The sequence below is a fragment of the Oryctolagus cuniculus genome, chromosome X, assembly GCF_964237555.1.
Source record: "Oryctolagus cuniculus chromosome X, mOryCun1.1, whole genome shotgun sequence".
Taxonomy (NCBI): Eukaryota; Metazoa; Chordata; class Mammalia; order Lagomorpha; family Leporidae; genus Oryctolagus; species Oryctolagus cuniculus.
Genome location: NC_091453.1, coordinates 74,293,181 through 74,312,788, shown reverse-complemented (window position 1 = coordinate 74,312,788; position 19,608 = coordinate 74,293,181). Strand labels below are relative to the sequence as shown.

General features: G+C 39.8%; 1 protein-coding gene across 1 annotated transcript in view; it reads left to right on the top strand.

Moving 5' to 3' along the window:
• The window catches only part of IL13RA1 (interleukin 13 receptor subunit alpha 1), a 73,595-nt gene that overhangs the window by 50,049 nt on the left and 3,938 nt on the right, over positions 1-19,608 (top strand). The window contains exons 7-10 of the mRNA XM_008272919.4: positions 1,132-1,179; positions 1,455-1,587; positions 5,133-5,229; positions 9,418-9,502. Coding sequence (XP_008271141.2) covers positions 1,132-1,179; positions 1,455-1,587; positions 5,133-5,229; positions 9,418-9,502 — 363 coding nt within the window. The remainder of the gene's footprint in view (positions 1-1,131; positions 1,180-1,454; positions 1,588-5,132; positions 5,230-9,417; positions 9,503-19,608) is intronic.

Sequence of the window (19,608 nt, the reverse complement as noted above, 5' to 3'; positions counted from 1 at the left end):
TCATTTTCTCATAATACTCAGTTCCCAAGAACTTTATGAAGACCCTTTGTATGAATGCATTTCAAAATTTTTTGTACCAAAATAAGTTTATCTGTTAATTCTATTTTTCCATGAACTTTTCAAGGTACCCTTGCATATGTCATAAGAATACTTAGAATTTTTAAAAGATTTATTTAGTTAATTTTTCAGATTTGTTTATTATCTTTGAAGATTCATATATTTATTTGGAGGGAGAGTGACAGAGATATTCCATTTGCTGGTTTATTCCTCAAATGGTCTTAACAGCCTAGGCTAGGCCAGGTTGAAGCCAGAAGCCGGGAACCTCATCTGAGTATCCCTCATGGGTGCAGGAGCCCTAGGACTTGGGACATTTCCCCTGCTTTCTCAGGCACATTACCAGGGAGCTGGATTGGAAGTGGAGTAGCCGGTACTTGAATTGGCACCCATATAGGTTGCCAGTGTTGCAGGGGTGCTGCTTAACCCACTAAGTCACAATGCCAGCCCCAGAGCACTTTTTCATTAGTTTATTGACAGTTTGTGTAACCTCTTGTGAAATGTCTTCAAGTGTTTTGCCAGTTTTTCTATTGGGTTTTCTTTTTCCTAATAATTTATAGGAAAAAAATATATATGCAAGTGCATCAGAAATTGTGAATGTGTTCTCTCACTTTGTGATTTACCTATTTATTTCCTCAGTAGGTAATATTTCATCTGTCATTTGATGAACAGAAGTTTTAAATTTTAAGATAGTCAACTTTATAAAGAATTTCCCTTTTTGGTAAATAAGGCATTTTTTATCCTATTTACATATTTTTCTTTGTCATGGTCATGATGATCTGTTTTGCTCTTAAAGTTTGCTGTGTCTATGTATTTATTTGCTCATTGACTTTACTTTTCACATTTAGATCTGCAATATATGTAGAATTGCTTTTGTGACTAGTGTAAGGTAGAGGTTGGGATTCCTTTTTTCCCATGTGGGTATGTAATTGATCCACCACCATTTACTAAAAAGGCCAACCTTCTTTCACTGTATGTGATCTTCTTTTAATGGGATAAAAGTAAAGCTTAGTAGAAATAGCTAACTGATTTTTTTAAATATGTTTTTTAAGAGAGTCATTTTTTTCTTCTTTCGAGGTTGAAGAGGCCAAATGTCAGGATTCAGAATTTGAAAGAAACACGGAGGTCAGTAAATTAAACTTCAGCTATTTGTACTTAGACAAAGCAATTGGAGTTGGGACAGGGCAATCATAGTGTAAATTTAAACTGCTTTGAGAAAAACAAAACTACTTTGTTCTGTGGATTGTTGCCAACTTTTTTAGGAGTTGAAGTCATATAATTTGCGTTACAATCCAAGTCTTAATCATATACAGAAGTTGGCAGATAATTATATTATGATTCAATTGCAAAGACTGAATAAATTAGTAATATCTCTTGTGTATTTTTATTTTCTATCTAAGGATACAATTTGTTTCATGGTCCCTGGTGTTCTTCCTGATACTTTGAATACAGTCAGAATAAGAGTCAAAACAAATAAGTTATGCTATGAGGATGACAAACTCTGGAGTAATTGGAGTCAAGCAATGAGTATAGGTAAGAGAACAGGTTTCATTAAAATTTAAAACCTTGATGCATGGAAACTAAGCTGAAGCAGAAAATAGGTTAGAGAAAGAAACTGTCACTTTTTGTTGATGTCAGCCAGAGTATTTACAATTAAAATTTCTTTTTTGTTTATGTCAAATCACTCTGTGTTAATTTACAGTATCCAACTTTTTGGAAAACCACAAGCCAAGTGGTGTTATCCTTGCCTCTGTTCTCATTTTCATCAATATAGAAGGCAGGCATAATCAAATATGCAGATTATACAATGCTAGAGAACTTTCTTATGTGCTGGTTGACAGAATCAAGAATGGAGCAATATTTAGGATATCATTTATTTTTAAAACATTTATTTATGTATTTATTTGAAAGGCAGAGTTAGAGGTGGAGAAACACACACACACACACACACAGAGAGAGAGAGAGAGAGAGAGAGAGAGAGAGATCTTCCATCCACTGATTCACTCTCCAAATGGCTGCAACAGCAGGGACTGGGCCAAATGGGGGCCAAGAACCAGGAGCTTCTTCCAGGTCTCCCATATGGGTACAGGGACCCAAACACTTGGGTCATCCTCCGCTGCTTTCCCAGCCCATAGCAGGGAGCTGGATTGGAAGTGGAGCACCAGGACTCGAACCAGCACCCATATGGGATGCTGACATCACAGATGTCAGCTTAACCTGCTACACCACGATGCCAGCCCCTGTTATATCATTTAAATCTGAATCAGGGTTTGAAAAAAAATTGTTTATTAATTGAGACTGACCAAACTGGGCTCAAACACAGGATTTAAAAGACCTGTGCTTTATGGATGTGAATGTTGTGTGGTGAGATACAGGTCTTTATTTGACTGTGAGCTCCAGGTGACTCAACATTGGAAACTTAAATATCCCTAAAAGTCATTTGAGGTCTTCCCCAAACAGTGATCGTGCAGTGCCCATGACAAGGGAATTACTGATGGTGCGGCCCAGTGGTCTGGGCCCCATAAGAAGTGTTCAGTATTCTGTTTCAAGTACCACGTTGTAGGAGATGCTTTGGCAGACCAGAATATGTCCTCAAAAGGGTAATCAGGATGTTGAGGAATCTCAAAACTTGGCTAGGAAAATCTAATCAAATAACCTTGAGGAGTCACGATTGCTGAATTCTAGTAATTGACGTATTATTAGGTAGAAGGGGGAATTGGCTTTTCCTTCTGTGGTCCCTTGGGCAGTATTGAAACAACTTAAGACCTTGTTAAACAGCTGTCTCAAAGTCATAGAGGCAGTTTGCTAAAGTAGTCAATTACCTGTTAATTAAGAGACTGAACAAGCTATGGTCCAGACATGGTTGTATAAGTTTTCTGTTGTGTGACAAATTACCTCAACATTTAAAAAAAATAGAAAGTGAAAGAGTTACAGAGAGAGGTAGAGCCAGAGAGAGAGAGGTCTTCCATTCCACTGGTTCATTCCCCAAATGACCACAATGGCCAGAGCTGAGCTCCTCCAAAGCCAGGCGCAAGGAGCTTTTTCCGGGTCTCCCACGTGGGTACAGGAGCCCAGGGACTTGGGCCATCTTCTACTGCTTTCCCAGGCCATAGCAGAGAGCTGGATTGGAAGAGGACATCCGGGATTCGAACTGGCGCCCATATGGGATGCCGGCACTGCAGGCTGGGGATTTAACCTGCTGCGCCACAGCACCAGCCATTAAATTACCCCAACATTTAGTGACTTAAAACAACACATATTTATCAATTCACAATTTGTATGGGTTAGAAATGTATGCACATCCTAGCTAGAGGTCTCATGAGGTTGCATTCTAGCTGCCACTAGAACTGCAGTCTTATCTGAAGGCTTGACTAGGACTGGATTATCCACTTGCAAGCTCATTCATGTGGTGGTTGGAAAGCCTCAGTTCCTCACTGGTTGCTAAATGGAGGCTGTAGTGAATTGAATTGTGTCTTCCAAAAAGTATTTTCAAGTTCCAACCCCTGGTACCCATGCTTGTGACCTGCTTTGGAAGTAGGACTTTTTGCAGATGTAATCAAGTTAAGATGAAGTCATACTTGATTAGAATAGACCTTAAATCTAAGGACCAGTATCCCCATAAGAAGAAGAGAGGAAACAGAGAGACACACAAACAGGGGAGGCCATGTGAAGAAGGAGCATGACCATGCTGGGACCTTAACTTTGGACTTCTAGCCTCCAAACCTGTGAGAGAATAAAGATCTGCTATCTTGAGCCACCCAGTGTGTGGTAATTTATCACAATGGCCTTAAAAACTAATATAGAAGTTGACCCCCTAGCCATTTGGACCTCGCTCAAAGGCTACCTCCTGACATTGAATCTGGCTTCTACAGTGATCCAAGCAAGAAAGGGTGTGTGAGGGAACACCCAATATGGAAACTATGGCCTTTTATAATTTGATCTTGGAAATGAAATTCGATCACTGCCACTAATTCTGTTATTTAGAAGAGAGTTAATCCAGCCCATGCTCAGGGGAAGAGATTACATAAGAGTGTGAATATCCTGAGACAGGAATCATTTGAGGTCATCTTAGAGGCTACCTAAAACAATGGTGCTAGGCCTTGATGATGCCTTCTAGATAGTCATACCCTAGCAGGAAAGATAAATGTATAAATAGACAAATGATAATCTGTGCATTAGGTATAGCAAGGCAGGCTTTCGGATTGGACATTGCTATATTTGAGGCTTGCCTCCATATTCCATCATTTACTAAACTATTCTGGACGAATTACTAAACCTCTATGGGCCTCTTCCTTATCGAATATAGGTAGCTAACACTATCTATCTTTATAGCATAGATATAAGCACCCACTGTGGATTCAAACGTGTAGTAGGCACTCATTTAAGAATAGTAGTCTTGGGGCTGGCATTGTGGCATATAGAGTTAAGCCTCTGCAAGGCTGACACCTGATATGGGCACCAGTTCAAGTCCTAGCTGCTCCTCTTCCAATCTAGCTCTCTGTTGTTGCCTGGGAAAGCAGCAGAGAATGGCCCAAGTGCTCAGGCCCCTGCCACACACTTGGCAGACCCAGATGAAACTCTTGGCTCCTGGCTTCAGCCTGGCCCAGTCCTGGCTGTTGTAGCCAATTGGGAAGTAAACCAGTGGATGGAAGATCCCTCTCTCTAACTCTGCTTTTCAAATGAATAAATAAATCTTTATATACAAAAAGAACAGTGGTTCTTGTGTTAGGGTTGTTTTAGATGTTCTTAGTAATGGTAAGGAAATATAGTCACTCTCAATGAGCTGTCATTTAATAGATATGGTGTGTTTGTTAATAATGTTTGAAACTAGGTAAGATATCCTGAATTTAGATAGTCCTTAAAGTGTTTATTCATTCAGATGTGTTTTTAGGCACCAGGGCAAAACTTTAAAAAAAATTTTTTTTAACTTCAAAAATACTAAGAGAGGAAGGTAATTGAAACATTTTGAAAAATATCTTGGAGTAGGGGACAGAAATATTTGTAATCTTGCTAACAAAATTGCTGCTTGATTTACTACTAAAAGGGTTTCATTTCTCTGTTTGCTTTCCATTCTCCAGGAAAGGAGCCCAATTCTACATTCTATATAACCATGTTACTCATCATTCCTGTCATCGTCACAGGTGCAATCATAATCCTTCTGCTTTATCTAAAACGGTAAGGCAACTGCCAACGCAAGTTTTACAGTGTCTGCTAGCCCAGTTGCTATGGTTATTGCTCTCTGCACTGGTATTCTATGCTTGCCAGGTATATGTAGAGGCCTTTTGGCCAGAAATGACTTTTGGTGATATAATATGTCAAAGAAGTATTACTGTGCACACTCTCTGGTGGGGAACTATTAGATTTGCCTCCTAGGCCTCTGCTCAAGTACTGCTCCCTTTGCACATGGTTAACGTTGTTAAATAGGCCCTGTGTTCACTTCATTCTCTCAAATGCCCAATTTCTGAACACTTAGTTGATAACTGGTAGAATGAAGTTTTAGAACTGCAGAGTGCTACTAATGAAATGACTTGTCCAATATATGAACACAAAGCAGGCTGCTACTTACAGTTGTAGGAAAGAAAACTTCATCAGTTTGTTACTTCTGTATGGTATTCATTCTCTAAGAATGTTGTATTTTATTCTCACAAGAAGGACTGTTACTTGTTCTTGCAATAAATACGTAAGATGGGAATAAGGCTATTTAGCTAGGTCCAGAACGAGTATTTTATCATTATTTCAACATCCATTTTTCAATACCTGTTTATATGCCAGGCAGTGTTCTAAGTGCTGAAGTTATAGAGAGGTGTACAGGACAGACTGTATTCTAGAGAAATATATGTGTATATATGTATGTGTACATAGACATATATCTTCAGAAAATTCAAGGGAAAATGGAATTAAAAGATCTTGGGTACAGAAAAATTCACCAAATAAAAATTTTTTTAAATCTTCAACACTTTATTTTTTATTATGTATTTTGAGAGGTAGAGCTGCAGACTGACAGAGGGAGAGACACAAATGTCTTCCATCTGCTGGTTCACCCCCCCCCCCAGTTGCTGCAATGGCTGGAGCTGGGCCAATCCAAAGCCAGGAGCCAGGAGCTTCTTCCAGGTCTCCCATGTGGGTGCAGGGGCCCAAGGACTTAGAATATCTTCCACTGCTTTACCAAGCCATAAGCAGAGAGCTGCATCAGAAGATGAGCAGTGGGGACACAAACTGGAGCCCACGTGGGATGCTGGCACTGCAGGCAGAGAGTTAGCCTACTACACCACAGCACCGATCCCACCAAATAAAAGTTTTACAAATTATTTTGTTCTTCACAGAGCTCATGAAAAATGTATATTATGGAAAAACTGTGCATAGATTTCAAGTTTTTCACACCAAAATGATTTCACATAGTGAGAAGCAAGGTTGGCAATGGGGGGCAGGGGTTGGAAGTTGTAGGAGACACATTTTACATAGGATGGCCAGGAGGCCTCTCTGAGAAGGTAACATTTGATGAAAGACTCATCTAAAGTATAAGAATGAGCCATTCACGTATTTGAAGAGAGAGCATTCCAGGACAGGAAATAGCCAGTGCAAAAGCCCTGGTGCTAGGTTGAACTTAGTGTGTCTGGCTGGAATAGAAGCTGCAAGAGGGAACATGACAGGACATGAGGCTGGAGAAGTTGGCAAACCAAATCATGCAGGCCGTGGCAAGGAACGGAGATTTTTTTTCTTGAGCATGATAGAAAACGTTGGATAATTTTAAGCAGGACAGGTGAATGATGTGATGTGTTCTTATAAACGATCACTGTAGCTGTGAGCAGTAATTGACTTGGGCAAGAATGGAAGTATGTAGACTAGACAGGATGCATTGCAGTGTGTTGGAGTGGTGAGGGGGCTAGCAGTAGAGGCAGAAAGTAAGAAGTGCTGAGACTTGGGATGTGTTTGGAAAATAGGGTTGATACAACGTGATAGTTACTTGTCTATGGGGATGTAAGGGGAAACTGAGGATTCAGGGATACCTCTGAGATTTGGGCTTGAGCAGCTCAGTGAATGCAGGTGCCAATAACCAAGTCAGAGGAGATTGTGAGGAGGGCAGGCCTTAAGTGAAAGATGAAGAATTCATGAATATGTTATTAAGAAGCCTGTTACATAAATAAGTAGAGCTGTTACATAGGCAGTCGTATACAAAGATTCTTCAAAGTTCTAAGGCAAAGTGGAATTAAAAGATAAGTTTGTTTTGGTGCAAGAATTGTTGAAATCAATGCATAATGTTTCTATAATATGCACTTTTGTGAACTTTTTGGATATCTCCTTATATATTAATCTGCAATTTAAGGGAGAAATCTGGGTGGGAGATACAATTCTGGGAGTCTTTTGGCTTGTAAATAGATTTAAAGTCTTAAAGATTTAAGACCAAAAGACAGTCCTCATAAAATGAGAGAAGAAAAGGGGACATAGACTGAACCCTACCTTTTTCTGAAGGAAGGACAGAACTTCCACTTTGACTATGACCTTGTCTAAATAAGATCGGAGTTGGCAAACTCAAGAGGCTTCCATAGCCTTGGAAGCTCATGACAAGAGCCTTGGGTGACTACTGACTTCATAAATAAGAGTGTCAATTGTTAAATCAACAACAGGAGTCACTGTGCCCTTACTCCCCATGTAGGATCTCTGTCCTTAATGTGTTGTACTGTGTGAATTAACGGTATAACTAGTACTCAAACAGTACTTTACACTTTGTGTTTCTGTGTGGATGCAAACTGTTGAAATCTTTACTTAGTATATACTAAATTGATCTTCTGTATATAAAGAGAATTGAAAATGAATCTTGATGTGAATGGGATGGGAGAGGGAGTGGGAGATAGGATAGTTGAGGGTGGGAGGGTGGTTATGGGGGGAAAAAGCCTCTATAATCCAAAAGTTGTACTTTAGAAATTTATATTTATTAAATAGAAGTTAAAAAAAAAGAAATTACAATAAATAAGTCCTTTAAAAAAAAACGAAAGACTAACCCTGGGTCATGCCAGTGGTACACCCTGGAAGATGAGCACAAAAGAGTGCTTTAAGATTCAAAAGTAGAGGGGCCGGCGCTATGGCATAACAAGTAAAGCCACCACCTACAGTGCTGGCATCCCATATGGGCGCCGGTTCAAGTTCCATCTGCTCCACTTCCGATCCAGCTCTCTGCTGTGGCCTGGGAAAGCAGGGGAAGATGGCCCAAGTCCTTGGGCCCCTCACTGACATGGGAGATCCAGAAGAAGATCCAGGCTCCTGGCTTCAGATTGGCACAGCTCTGGCTGTTAGAGCCATTTGCGGAGTGAACCTGCAGATGGAAAACTCTCTCTGCCTCCACTTCCACCTTTCCAATAAATGAATGAATGAATAAATAAATAAAATATTTTAAAGATGTATTTATTTGGAAGGCAGAGTTACAGAGAGGCAGAGAAAGAAAGAGATCTTCCATCCACTAGTTCACTCCCCAAATGGCTACATCAGCCAGAGTTCTGCCAATCCGAAGCCAGGAGCCTGGAGCTTCTTCTCGGTCTCCCACATGGCTGCAGGGGCCCAAGGACTTGAGCCATCTTCTACTGCTTTCCCAGGCCATAGCAGAGAGCTGGCTCTGAAGTGGAGCAGCCGGGACTCAAACCAGCAACCATGTGAGATGCTGGCAGTGCAGGCGGCTGTTTTACCCACCTCGCCACAGCGCCAACCCCTATAAATAAATCTTTAGCAAAAGAACATTCAAAAGTAGAGAGCAGAGAATTAAGAAGAAAGAAGAATTAGGACCAGCTCTGTGATGCAGTTAAAGCCACAGCCTGCAGCAACTGGCATCCCATGGGTGCCAGTTAGAGTCCTGGTTGCTCCACTTTCGATCCAACTCCCTGCTAATGCACCTGGAAAAGCAGTAGAAGATGGTCCAAGTGCTTGGGCCCCTGCACCCATGTGGGAGTCCCTGATGAAGCTTCTGGCTCCTGGCTTTGGATTAGCCCAGCCCCAGCCATTGCAGTCAATGGGGAATGAACCAGCAGATTCAAGCTCGCTCGTTCTCTCTACCGTTCAAGTAAATAAATAATATTTTTTTTCCAAAATTATATATAGCAAGCTCTACTCTGGTCTATTAAAATGTAGTATCATTATTATTTAAATGATAAGATATAAGTAATTTGCTTTTATTATTGGTCTGTTTGCTCCACTCAAACTTGATGATCTTAAGATACTGATTTCCCATAGCCTGTTTTAGGAATTTTTTACAACTGTGTTGTTAATTTAGATGACTTGTGTACCGTGTCTTTTGCACATGTCTTCTTTTTAACGTGGCTGTATGGGATGCTTTTATGAACTGGAAGTTTTGATCAAAAATGTCTGTTTTTAAAGGCTCAAGATCATTATATTTCCTCCAATTCCTGATCCTGGCAAGATTTTTAAAGAAATGTTTGGAGACCAGAATGATGATACTCTGGTAAGCAGTGACTCCGTGGGGTATGGTATTGGTCCTTTGGAGGCTATGAGATTTTTAAAAATTATAGTAAAATATACATAAAATTTACCATTTTAGCCATTTTTTGTGTACAATTCAGTGATATTAAGTATGTTTACAATATTGAGCAACCCTCACCACTATTTCCAGAACTTTCTCTCACCCTAGACAAAAGCTGCCCGTTCCCCTCTCCATTCTACCTTCTGTCTCTATGAATTTGCCTATTGTAAGTACTATATATAGAGAGACTCATACAATATTAATCCTTTTGTGTTTAGCTTATTTCACTTAGCATTCTGTTTTCAAGGTTGATCATGTTATAACGTGTATCAAGAAACTACGGTTTATCAAAAAGATTAAAGAACTGATTTAAAATGTTGTGTCTCGGGCCAAACATACCTGCTAAGAAGTCCTCAGTATATTTTGCCCATCTCAGATCACCAGGCTCCTTTTCTCTCTCTGTAGCAGAGAACATAGTTTGTCAAAACATGCAGGGGGAGGAGTCCTCTTTATGACGCTAGCCCAATAAGAAGGCCTTCTGACTCTTAGATATTGTTTAAAAGCTGATATGGAGAAGTGTAAAGATAGGGTAAGTAATTGAAATGCATTTTGTTTATGTTGTTGCTTGGACAGCCAGCCTCCAAAGATAAGGAAGTAGAGCAGACCTACTCCACTTGTTGATTTCCTGCAGACTCTCCTGCTAGAATTTGTAACTAGAAAACTTAAGATGTTATGGGGACAAAGGGATTTGAGTTTTCTACGGTAAATACATTCACTCTAATGAAATAATAAAGATATTAAATAAAATATCAATATCATTTTATATATCCTAAATTAGTACTAATAAGCATAGGGCAGTTAATTTAAGGAAATAGTCTGGCATAGTAGATAATAACCTGGACTCTGGAGTCACATTGTCTGGATTGCAATCTCTGTTGTGTCATTTACTGTCTTTTTGACCTTGAGTAACTCCTTAGTCTCTTTCTCTCTCTGTGACTTAGCTTTCCTATTTGTAAAGCAGAGGTAGGGATAACATAGCTAATACCTTGTGAGTACTTAATAGGTGTTAATGATAAGTGTTATTAGTGATGATGATTTCTCTTTATCTTTAATCCCAAAATAATTCTTACAATAATGAGTGATTCACAACAGCAACAATGATAATTTTTGGTTGGGGCAAGAAGACATGGAGGCTGATACACTGTCAGAATAGGATTCATTTCTATTAATTTTTTACCAAGCCATCTTTACAGATGGTATATAGCCCTGGCTGATCCTGGGGATGGAGCACTACTAGGCAGGTAGGTCAAGAAGTCAGGTGCCTGATAAGAGGATTGTCTACTATAACTAGGCTGACTGGGGCAACTGGCATTTCTTCAACTTTAGTTGAATTACAATCAACTGGAGTACTTGTAAAAAACACAAGAGTACTTTTAAAAGTTTATGGTAAAATGGGATTAAAAGTGTGAGTTTAGGTGTAGGCATTTAGCTCAGGAGTTAAGATCTTGCTTGGGATGCCCACATGCTGTGTCGGGGTGCCTGAGTTCAAGTCTTGGCTGTGCTTCCAATTCCAACCTCCTGCTAATGCACACCCTAGGATGTCCTCAAGGACCCCACTGTTGTCTAAGAGGTCTGTATAATGCAAATAGAGGGTGGGATAGTTCTGAGAAAAAGATTTGGGACCACATTATGAAGAGCTTTTTTTAAAAAGAAAAAAATGTTTGAAAGGCAGAGAGACATAAAGGCCAAAAGAGAGACATAGACAGAGGTGAAGAGGGAGAAAGAGAGCTCCCCTCTGCTGGTTCACTTCCCACATGACCCCGACAGTCGGGGATGGGTTGGCCCAAGCCAGGAGCCAGGATCTCACTCCAGATCCACCATGTGCTTGGCTGGAACCTAATTACTTGAGTCATCACTGCTGTCTCAGGGGGCTCTGTGTTAGCAAAGAAGCTGGAGTCAGGAGCCAGAGCTGGGAATTGAACTCTAGGCACCCTGATATGGAATACAGATGTGTTAACCTTTGTCTTAGCTGCTAGTCTAAATGCACCGCATGAGTAGTTTTAAATGGGAAAGGAATATTATGACAGCAGTCTGCAAGGAATGGATTAGAGAAGGAGGCAAACTGAAAACTTAGGCCTGAATTTGTAGTACATATTTTGTTTGGCAATGGTGATGTATTTAAAATCTTCCAATTTAGACTCTTAGGCAGAGAATACAATCTCCAATTCATCTCAGGCACTACTATTAGCAGTTTGCACTGTGGTTTTCCACATTGACCTAAATGCCAGACCCCAAAAGGTATTTGAGTTTGCTATCCCTCTTAGCAGAATGGAAACTAGTTACAATGCCTTATCACAAATGCCCAATACCTGTGCAGATATATTTGGACTCACAAATATATACAAGACATGCCAACCAAAGCATTGATGAGGTATTAATTTCCATCCTAATAAATTGCTAAAAAGAGATAATATCCAGTTTTAAAGGAAGTGGAGAACTGACATTTTTCATATACTGCTGATTAGCCTAGAAAATGCTGTGCTCATATATATATCCTTTCTGGTGGGTAGCTTGGTAAAATGTAACAAGAGTCTTTAATTCTGTTATTATACCTTATAAATTGATTTTTTAAAGTTTTATTTATTTATTTGATAGGCAGATTTATAGAGTGGCAGAGAGAGAGAGGTCTTCCATCCACTGGTTCACTCCCCAAATGGCCGCAACGGCCGGAGCTACGCCGATCCAAAGCCAGGAGCCAGGAGCTTCTTCTGGATCTTCCACGTGGGTGCAGGGGCCCGAGGATTTGGGCCATCTTCTACTGCTTTTCCAGGCCACAACAGAAAGCTGGATAAGAAGTGAAGCAGCCGGGACTTGAACCGGTGCCCATGTGGGATGCTGGCATCGCAGGCAAAGCAGCTTTGCCAGCTATGCCAGAGCACCAGCCCCTATAAATTGATTTTAAGGAAATAATTCAACAACTGCACAAGAATGGCCAGTGCAGTGTTTGTTTCCAACGTGAAATATTAGAAACCAATGGCACATTGATAATTTTTTTTTATTTATTTGACAGGTAGAGTTATAGACAGTGAGAGAGAGAGACAGAGAGAAAGGTCTTCCTTCTGTTGGTTCACTCCCCAAATGGCCACTACAGCCGGCACTGCTCCAATCCGAAGCCAGGAGCCAGGCAATTCTTCCTGGTCTCCCACGCTGGTGCAGGGGCCCAAGCACTTGAGCCATCCTCCACTGCCCTCCCGGGCCACAGCAGAGAGCTGGACTGGAAGAGGAGCAACCAGGACTAGAACCCGGCGCCCATATGGGATGCTGGCACCGCAGGCGGAGGGTTAACCAAGTGAGCCACAATGCCGGCCCCACATTGATAATTGAGAGTTCAAAAAATAAGTTAGATTTTCAAAGTCCTTAGTGTCATAATACTCATGACAAAGAAACTCATAATAAATGTATATTATACTAACTTTTATGAAAATACTAATGTATTTTTATACATAAAACTATGAGTGGAAGGAACTGGGTCAGAATGAATGATCATCTCTAAGCAGCAAGATTGTAGGTAGCTGAAATTATTCTCTGTCTACCTTTCTGAAATTTCCAAATTGCCTATAATGAGCATGTATTACTTTTATAATAAAAGAAACCCTGTACAAGTCATTAAGGGAAACAGAGAACATTGTAGTGATCCAGGTCTGGGAGATAATAGGGACTTGAACTTTGGTGGTAGCAGAGGAGATTGATGGAAGAGGCATTATTAAAGGAAACTCATTATGACTTGGTGACTCTGTGTGGGTGATGAAAGGTGGGGAGAGTAAAAAATAATTTCAAGTTTTCAAGTCTGGGTGATAGAGTGAATGATGGTAGCATTGACAACAAAATCAGATCAATTATCTTTCTCAGAGATGGGAAAATTGCCTTTTTTCAATTTGCTGTCTAGAGGATAATATGTTGTTTCTGTCCTGATGAGTCAGATAATTCTGTAATTTAGGGAGGCAGATATACTGACAAGAAGGACCACTGAAAGGATAAGGTGTTTTTGTTCATGGTGGTTGCAGACCATTAAACAAAATCAGTTCTTTAAAACAAGAAGTATAATAAAAATGCCAGATATGAGAAAGGGTAAGAACAAATTGTCATGTCTGCTTTTAACCAGATAAACAAACTGCTGTCTTTGCAAGGCAACAACCTCCACAGATTAAACTGCATGTGCAGCAGAAAGACTGTCCTATTATTTTTAGAATCATTATAGTATGAACATGACCCTCTTAGAGGTCATCTAATGGGCATGCTGTTTACATGTTTAATTATTTCTACTTAACTGTAAATTTTCAAAATTCTAGATACTGTCTAACATCCTCACTTTAGAAATGGGGACATTAGGGACCATGGAGAAGTTTCTCAAAGACTATCATACAGAGAAATAACTGTAATATATTGAACTGGAACCAGTACATTCCTAAGTTAGCAACCTCTAATCCAAGGAAATAATATATGGCCTTTTTAAACATACTCTCTTCTTCTGTACTATGCCATCATAATGTTTTTTTAAAAAATTACTTATGTAGTAGTCACAAATAAATCTTCAGGTTAGCTTTACTTAAGGTTTCTGATGTTTTGATGATGTTTTGTTCATCACTGTAGTAACATTTTGGCCAACTCCATTTCTTCCTGTTGCTTTGCTATTTGCCTTTTGGCTGTGACTAATTGGGCTGCTGGCCATATTCAGGCTGGTGGGAGGAGAGTTGTAGAGGGAATTACTTCTCTGTATCTGCATTTCTTTCATCTATAAAAAAAAGTATTCTTCTCCCACTTCTTGGAAATCAATTGCATTTTCAGTACTGTGCCAGTTTTACATTCCTGGTAAGAAAGCAGCTTTTAAAATGGAAGTTGACTTCCAAATATTACTGAATAATTTTTTATTTCAGTATGTATCATTAAAAACTAAGAATACTTTTCTACATAGCCAAATAACATCATCGTGCTTTAAAAATTATTTCTTAATATCATCTAAGACAGTCCATATTCAAATAGAAATGGAAATATACTTATTGGGGCTGGTGCTCTGGTGTAGCAGTTAAACTGCCACCTGCAATGCTGGCATCCCATATGGGCACCAGTTCGTGTCCCAGCTGCTCCACTTCCAATCCAGCTCTCTGCTATGGCCTGGGAAAACAGTAGAAGATGGCCCAAGTGTTTGTTCCCCTGCACCTACATGGGAGACTCAGAAGAAGCTCTTGGCTCCTGCCTTTGGCATGGCCCAGCCCTGGCTATTGCAGTCATTTGGGGAGTGAACCAGTGGATGGAAGACTTCTCTCTCTATGTCTCTGCCTCTCTCTCTAACTCTGCCTTTCAAATAAATAAAAATAAATAAATCTGAAAAACATATGCTTGTTGATAAAATGGAATAATTACAACAACAATAATAGTTCTTACTTATAGAACCTTTACTGTAGGCCAGATACTTCTCTAAGCACTTCCCTCATAAATCTGACCCCTCCAGAGGGAGGTATGTATTATTTCCATTATACTGAGGAAGAAAATGAGGTACCAGAGCCTCATGAGAAGCTTGCCCAAGGTTATACTGCTTGCAGCAGGGATAGAATCTAAGCTTAGCTAGCAAGTAGCAGACCCAGGATCCGAACCCAGGCATCCTGACTCTCCAGTCTGCACTTTGAACTAATCATATTAATCATATGAGACATTTTAATAAAATCATCATATTGGAGTTTATTTGAATTTTACAGATGTGAAAAAGAAACAGATCTAAAAGAATTTCTGAAAATTTGGTAAATTATAAAATAATTTTTAATGATCATTGAAAAATTTTTCTTCCCATTCATTTCCTGTTTTTAAAGTTGTCCAGTATCAGGGGCCAGTGCTGTGGCGTAGCGGGTTAAGCCACCTCCTATAGCGCTGGCATCCCTTATGAGCACCAATTTAAATCCTGGCTGCTCCATTTCCCATCTAGCTCCCTACTAATGTGCCTGGGAAAGCAGTGGAAGTGCTTGGGTCTCTGCTACCTATGTGGAAGACCTAGGTGGAGCTCTAGGCTCCTGGCTTTGGCCTGTCCCAGCCTAATCATCATAACCATTTGGAGAGTGACCAGCAGATGGAAGAGCTCTCTCCCAGATGGAAGATGTCTCTCCAGTCTACGTAACTCTGCCTTTCAAATTAAACTAAACAAAAACTTTAAAGTTGTCTGGTATCTACATTGCCAGGCCTTCATACAGTCCTACTTCCAGGTGAGGCTATTTATTTTACGCTCACTACTGGTCTTTATGTTGATGTCTCTCCAGTCATTTTGATTGTGTGAAGCTCTGAAAGTTTTCTCAGGAAGGATTCATAGGACCAGCATTTCCTGACTTATTTACATGTTGATAGAGTATGCTGCATTTATAATTAAAGGTCATTTTGGCATGATATAAAATCTATGGCTCACATGTCCTGCCTTGGGTATCTTATATGTGTCACCCATTTTCTTCAGGTATAACATGTTGTTGTCAAAGTTGGTTGATAATTACAATTTTCTTTCTTTATTGAAACACCTGGTATTTTGCTTAGTTGACAAAAGATCTGTTATTTCAAAGTCCAATCATTTTACCAGAATGTCTCTTGGGGGTATTGGCCATTCTGGGGTGATTTTCTGAGTACAAATTTAGCTTCTCTAATCTGAGAATCTGAAATCCCCAAAATCTGAAACTTTCTGAGTGCTAATAACATAAACCATAGGTGGCAAGTTCCATACCATGGACCTTTAAGGACAAATTATTTACAATATTGTATAAAACTACCTTCAGGATATCAAATAAGATATTACAAAAAATGTAAGTGAATTTCAGTTTTAGACTTAGGTTTCATCTTAAAGATATCTCATTATGTATATGCAAATATTCCAAAGACTGAAAATATTAAAAATATAAAACAGTTCTAATCTCAAGCATTTTGGGTAAGAGATACTCACCCTATATGGTATGCCTTTTTTTCAAAAAAAATTTTTTTGCTTTTTCTTTTCTCTCTCTCTTTCCCTCTCTCTCTCTCTCTCTCTCTCTCTAAGATTTTATTTATTTGAAAGGTATGGGGCCAGTGCTGTGGCATAGCAGGTAAGGCTGCGGCCTACAGTGCTGGCATCCCATGTGGGCACTGGTTCTAGTCCCGGCCTCTCCACTTCTGATCCAGCTCTCTGCTATGGCCTGGGAAAACAGTGGAAAATGGCCCAAGTCCTTGGGCCCATGCATCTGTGTGGGAGACCCAGAGGAGACTCCTGGCTCCTGGCTTCGGATCTACGCAACTCTGGCTGTTGCGACCAATTGGGGATTGAACCAAAGGAAGGAAAGCCTCTCTGTCTCTCCCTCTTTCTCTGTGTAACTCTGACTTTCAAATAAATAAATATTTAAAAAAAGAGAGAGAGGTAGAATTACAGACAATGAGAAGGAGAGACAGAGAGAAAGGTCTTCCATCTGTTGGCTCACTCCCCAAATGGCTGCAACTGCCAGAGCTAGGCCAGTCCAAAGCCAGGAGCTTCTTCCAGGTCTCCCATGCGGGTGCAGGGGCCCAAGGACTTGGTCCATCTTCTGTTACTTTCCCAGGCCATAGCAGAGAGCTGGATTGGAAAAGGAGCAGCTGAGACACGAACTGGTGCCCTTATGGGATGCTGGTGCTGCAGGCAGAGTATTAACCTACTGTGCCACAGTGCCAGCCCCTGCCTTTTTATTATAGGATTTCAAATATCTTTCCAGCGAAAATTTCCTTACCTATAGACTTCAGTAATTTTATTCCCTTGTTTTCTTTGACCGTTTTGTATATAATGTCAGATCCTTTTGAATAATTTTTTCATCTGCCTTCATTTCTTTTTGATTCAAAAACCTACTTTTGATCTTCTGTTTCTCTTACTTCCAAAATGCAAATAGATCTTCAAGCTTATTTGTGGTTTTTAAGGTGGCCTTTGCAAAGACTCAAAAACTTTGCCACTACTACCCATTTCCTCCAAGAATTTCTCTACAAATACATAGTATGGATAAAATCCGGTCTGCCACTTGTTTTTGCACAGCCTTCCACTGAAGAATAGTTTTTAATTATTTATTTTGTTAAAGATTTGCTTATTTACTTGAAAAGTGGTATTGTAGACAGAGACAGAGAGATGGATTTTCCATCCACGAAGTTCACTTCCCCAAGGGCTACAATGGCCGGAGCTGAGCCAGGCCGAAGCCAGGAACTTTACTGTAGTCTCCCACTTAGGTGGCAGGGCCCCAAGCACTCAGGCCAAAGATTTTATTTATTTAAGAGTTAAGAGTTACAGACAGATAGAGGGAGAGACAGAAACAAAGGTCTTCCATCCACTGATTCACCCCTAAAATGGCCATAATGGCTGGAGATGGGCCAGTCTGAAGCCAGGTGCTTCTTCCAGATCTCCCACGCAGGTGCAGGGGCCCAAGGACTTGGGCCATCTTCTACTGCTTTGCCAGGCCATAGCAGAGAGCTGGATCGGAAGACGAGCAGCCAGGACATGAACCAGCGCCCACATGGGATGCTGGCACCATAGGCGGAGGCTTAGCCTAGTGCACCACAGTGCCAGTCCCTATGATACACTTCTTAAATGCCTAAATAGTATTCCATTGAATGGATATGTTGAAATGTTTTTAACCGTGTCCCTATTATTTGGTATTTAATTGCAAGCTTATTTATTTTTATTTATTTTGGTAGTGAGAGAGTGAGCTCCCATCTGCCTGTAATGGCTGGGGCTGGGCTAGGTTCAGAGCCAGAAGCTAAGAAACTCAATCCAGATCTTCTGTGTGGGTGGCAGGAACCCAACTACTTGAGCCATCACTACTGCCTCCCAGAGTCTTTATTGGCAGGAAGCTGGAGTCAGGAGCCAGAGCTGGGAATCAAACCCAAGTACTCTGATATGGGACACAGGCATCTAAACTGCTAGACCAAATGCCCATACCTAAATAAACTTTAAATTTCATTTTCATAGGCATCATCTCACATCCAAGTATTAACATATATATTTTATTAGTTTCTTGAGATTGTTACAAGTGAGATTGCTAGATCAAGAGGGAGGGTATATATACATTTTAAACTCTGGTTGATATTGGTGAATCATTATCCAGAAAAGCACAAGTTTGGTATCCATTAAGGATACTTGTTAAATAAGTTATGATAGTTTCATGCAATGAAATATGCAAAGGTTAAATAAAATGAGGTCAATCTATTTTAATAATGTATGGTATGTAATATGTGCTGTAAAATGAAATACCCATATGTGCAGTATTTTTTTGTTAAGGAAATGGGACATTAGAATACACACAATTAAATTTTTCTAAAGGAACATAGAGTAGATTACAACCAGATTTTACCAGTTTATATACCTACCAATAGTGGGTCTCAATGGTTGTTTGGCCACACTTTTGCCAACATTATATCATCTGATTTTAAAACATTTCTTGCCAGGTGAGAAAGGGGCATCTTAATCTTTTACATGTCAGGTTTTATATAATTCAAGTTGAATTAATGCTTTTTGAAGTTTTTCTTCCTTGTCCTTTTTTTCCCTGTGGTTCTTTTCCTTGATGGTTTGTGAAGCTCTGTATTCTATATTACATATTAATCCTTTGATTTGTTATCCATGTTTGCCTTTGTATTGTATTTTGGATGATTAATGATGTACAAAAGTTTTTTTTGCTTTTTATGCAGTAAAATCTTTGTTTATTTTTCATATATAGAAAACTCTACCTACCTATATATTTTTCTGGTGCTTCCTTGATTCCTTTTACATATAGGTCCTTAATCCATCAGGGATTTATTAGTGTAGATTGCAAGATAGGGTTCAACTTTGTTTTTCAAATGCTTAGCCAGTTATCTTAGTGCCATTTATTGAATAAGCTGTTATTTCAAAGTTATATGATTATTTCAGATTGTTCTTATTAGAAGTCTGTGCATTTCACGTTATTAAAAACCATCTTTTTTAAGATTTATTTATTTATTTGAAAGTCAGAGTTACACAGAGAGAGAAGGAGAGGAAGAGAGGGAGGGAGGGAGCGAGCGAGAGGTCTTCCATCACTCCCCAGTTGGCCACAACGGCC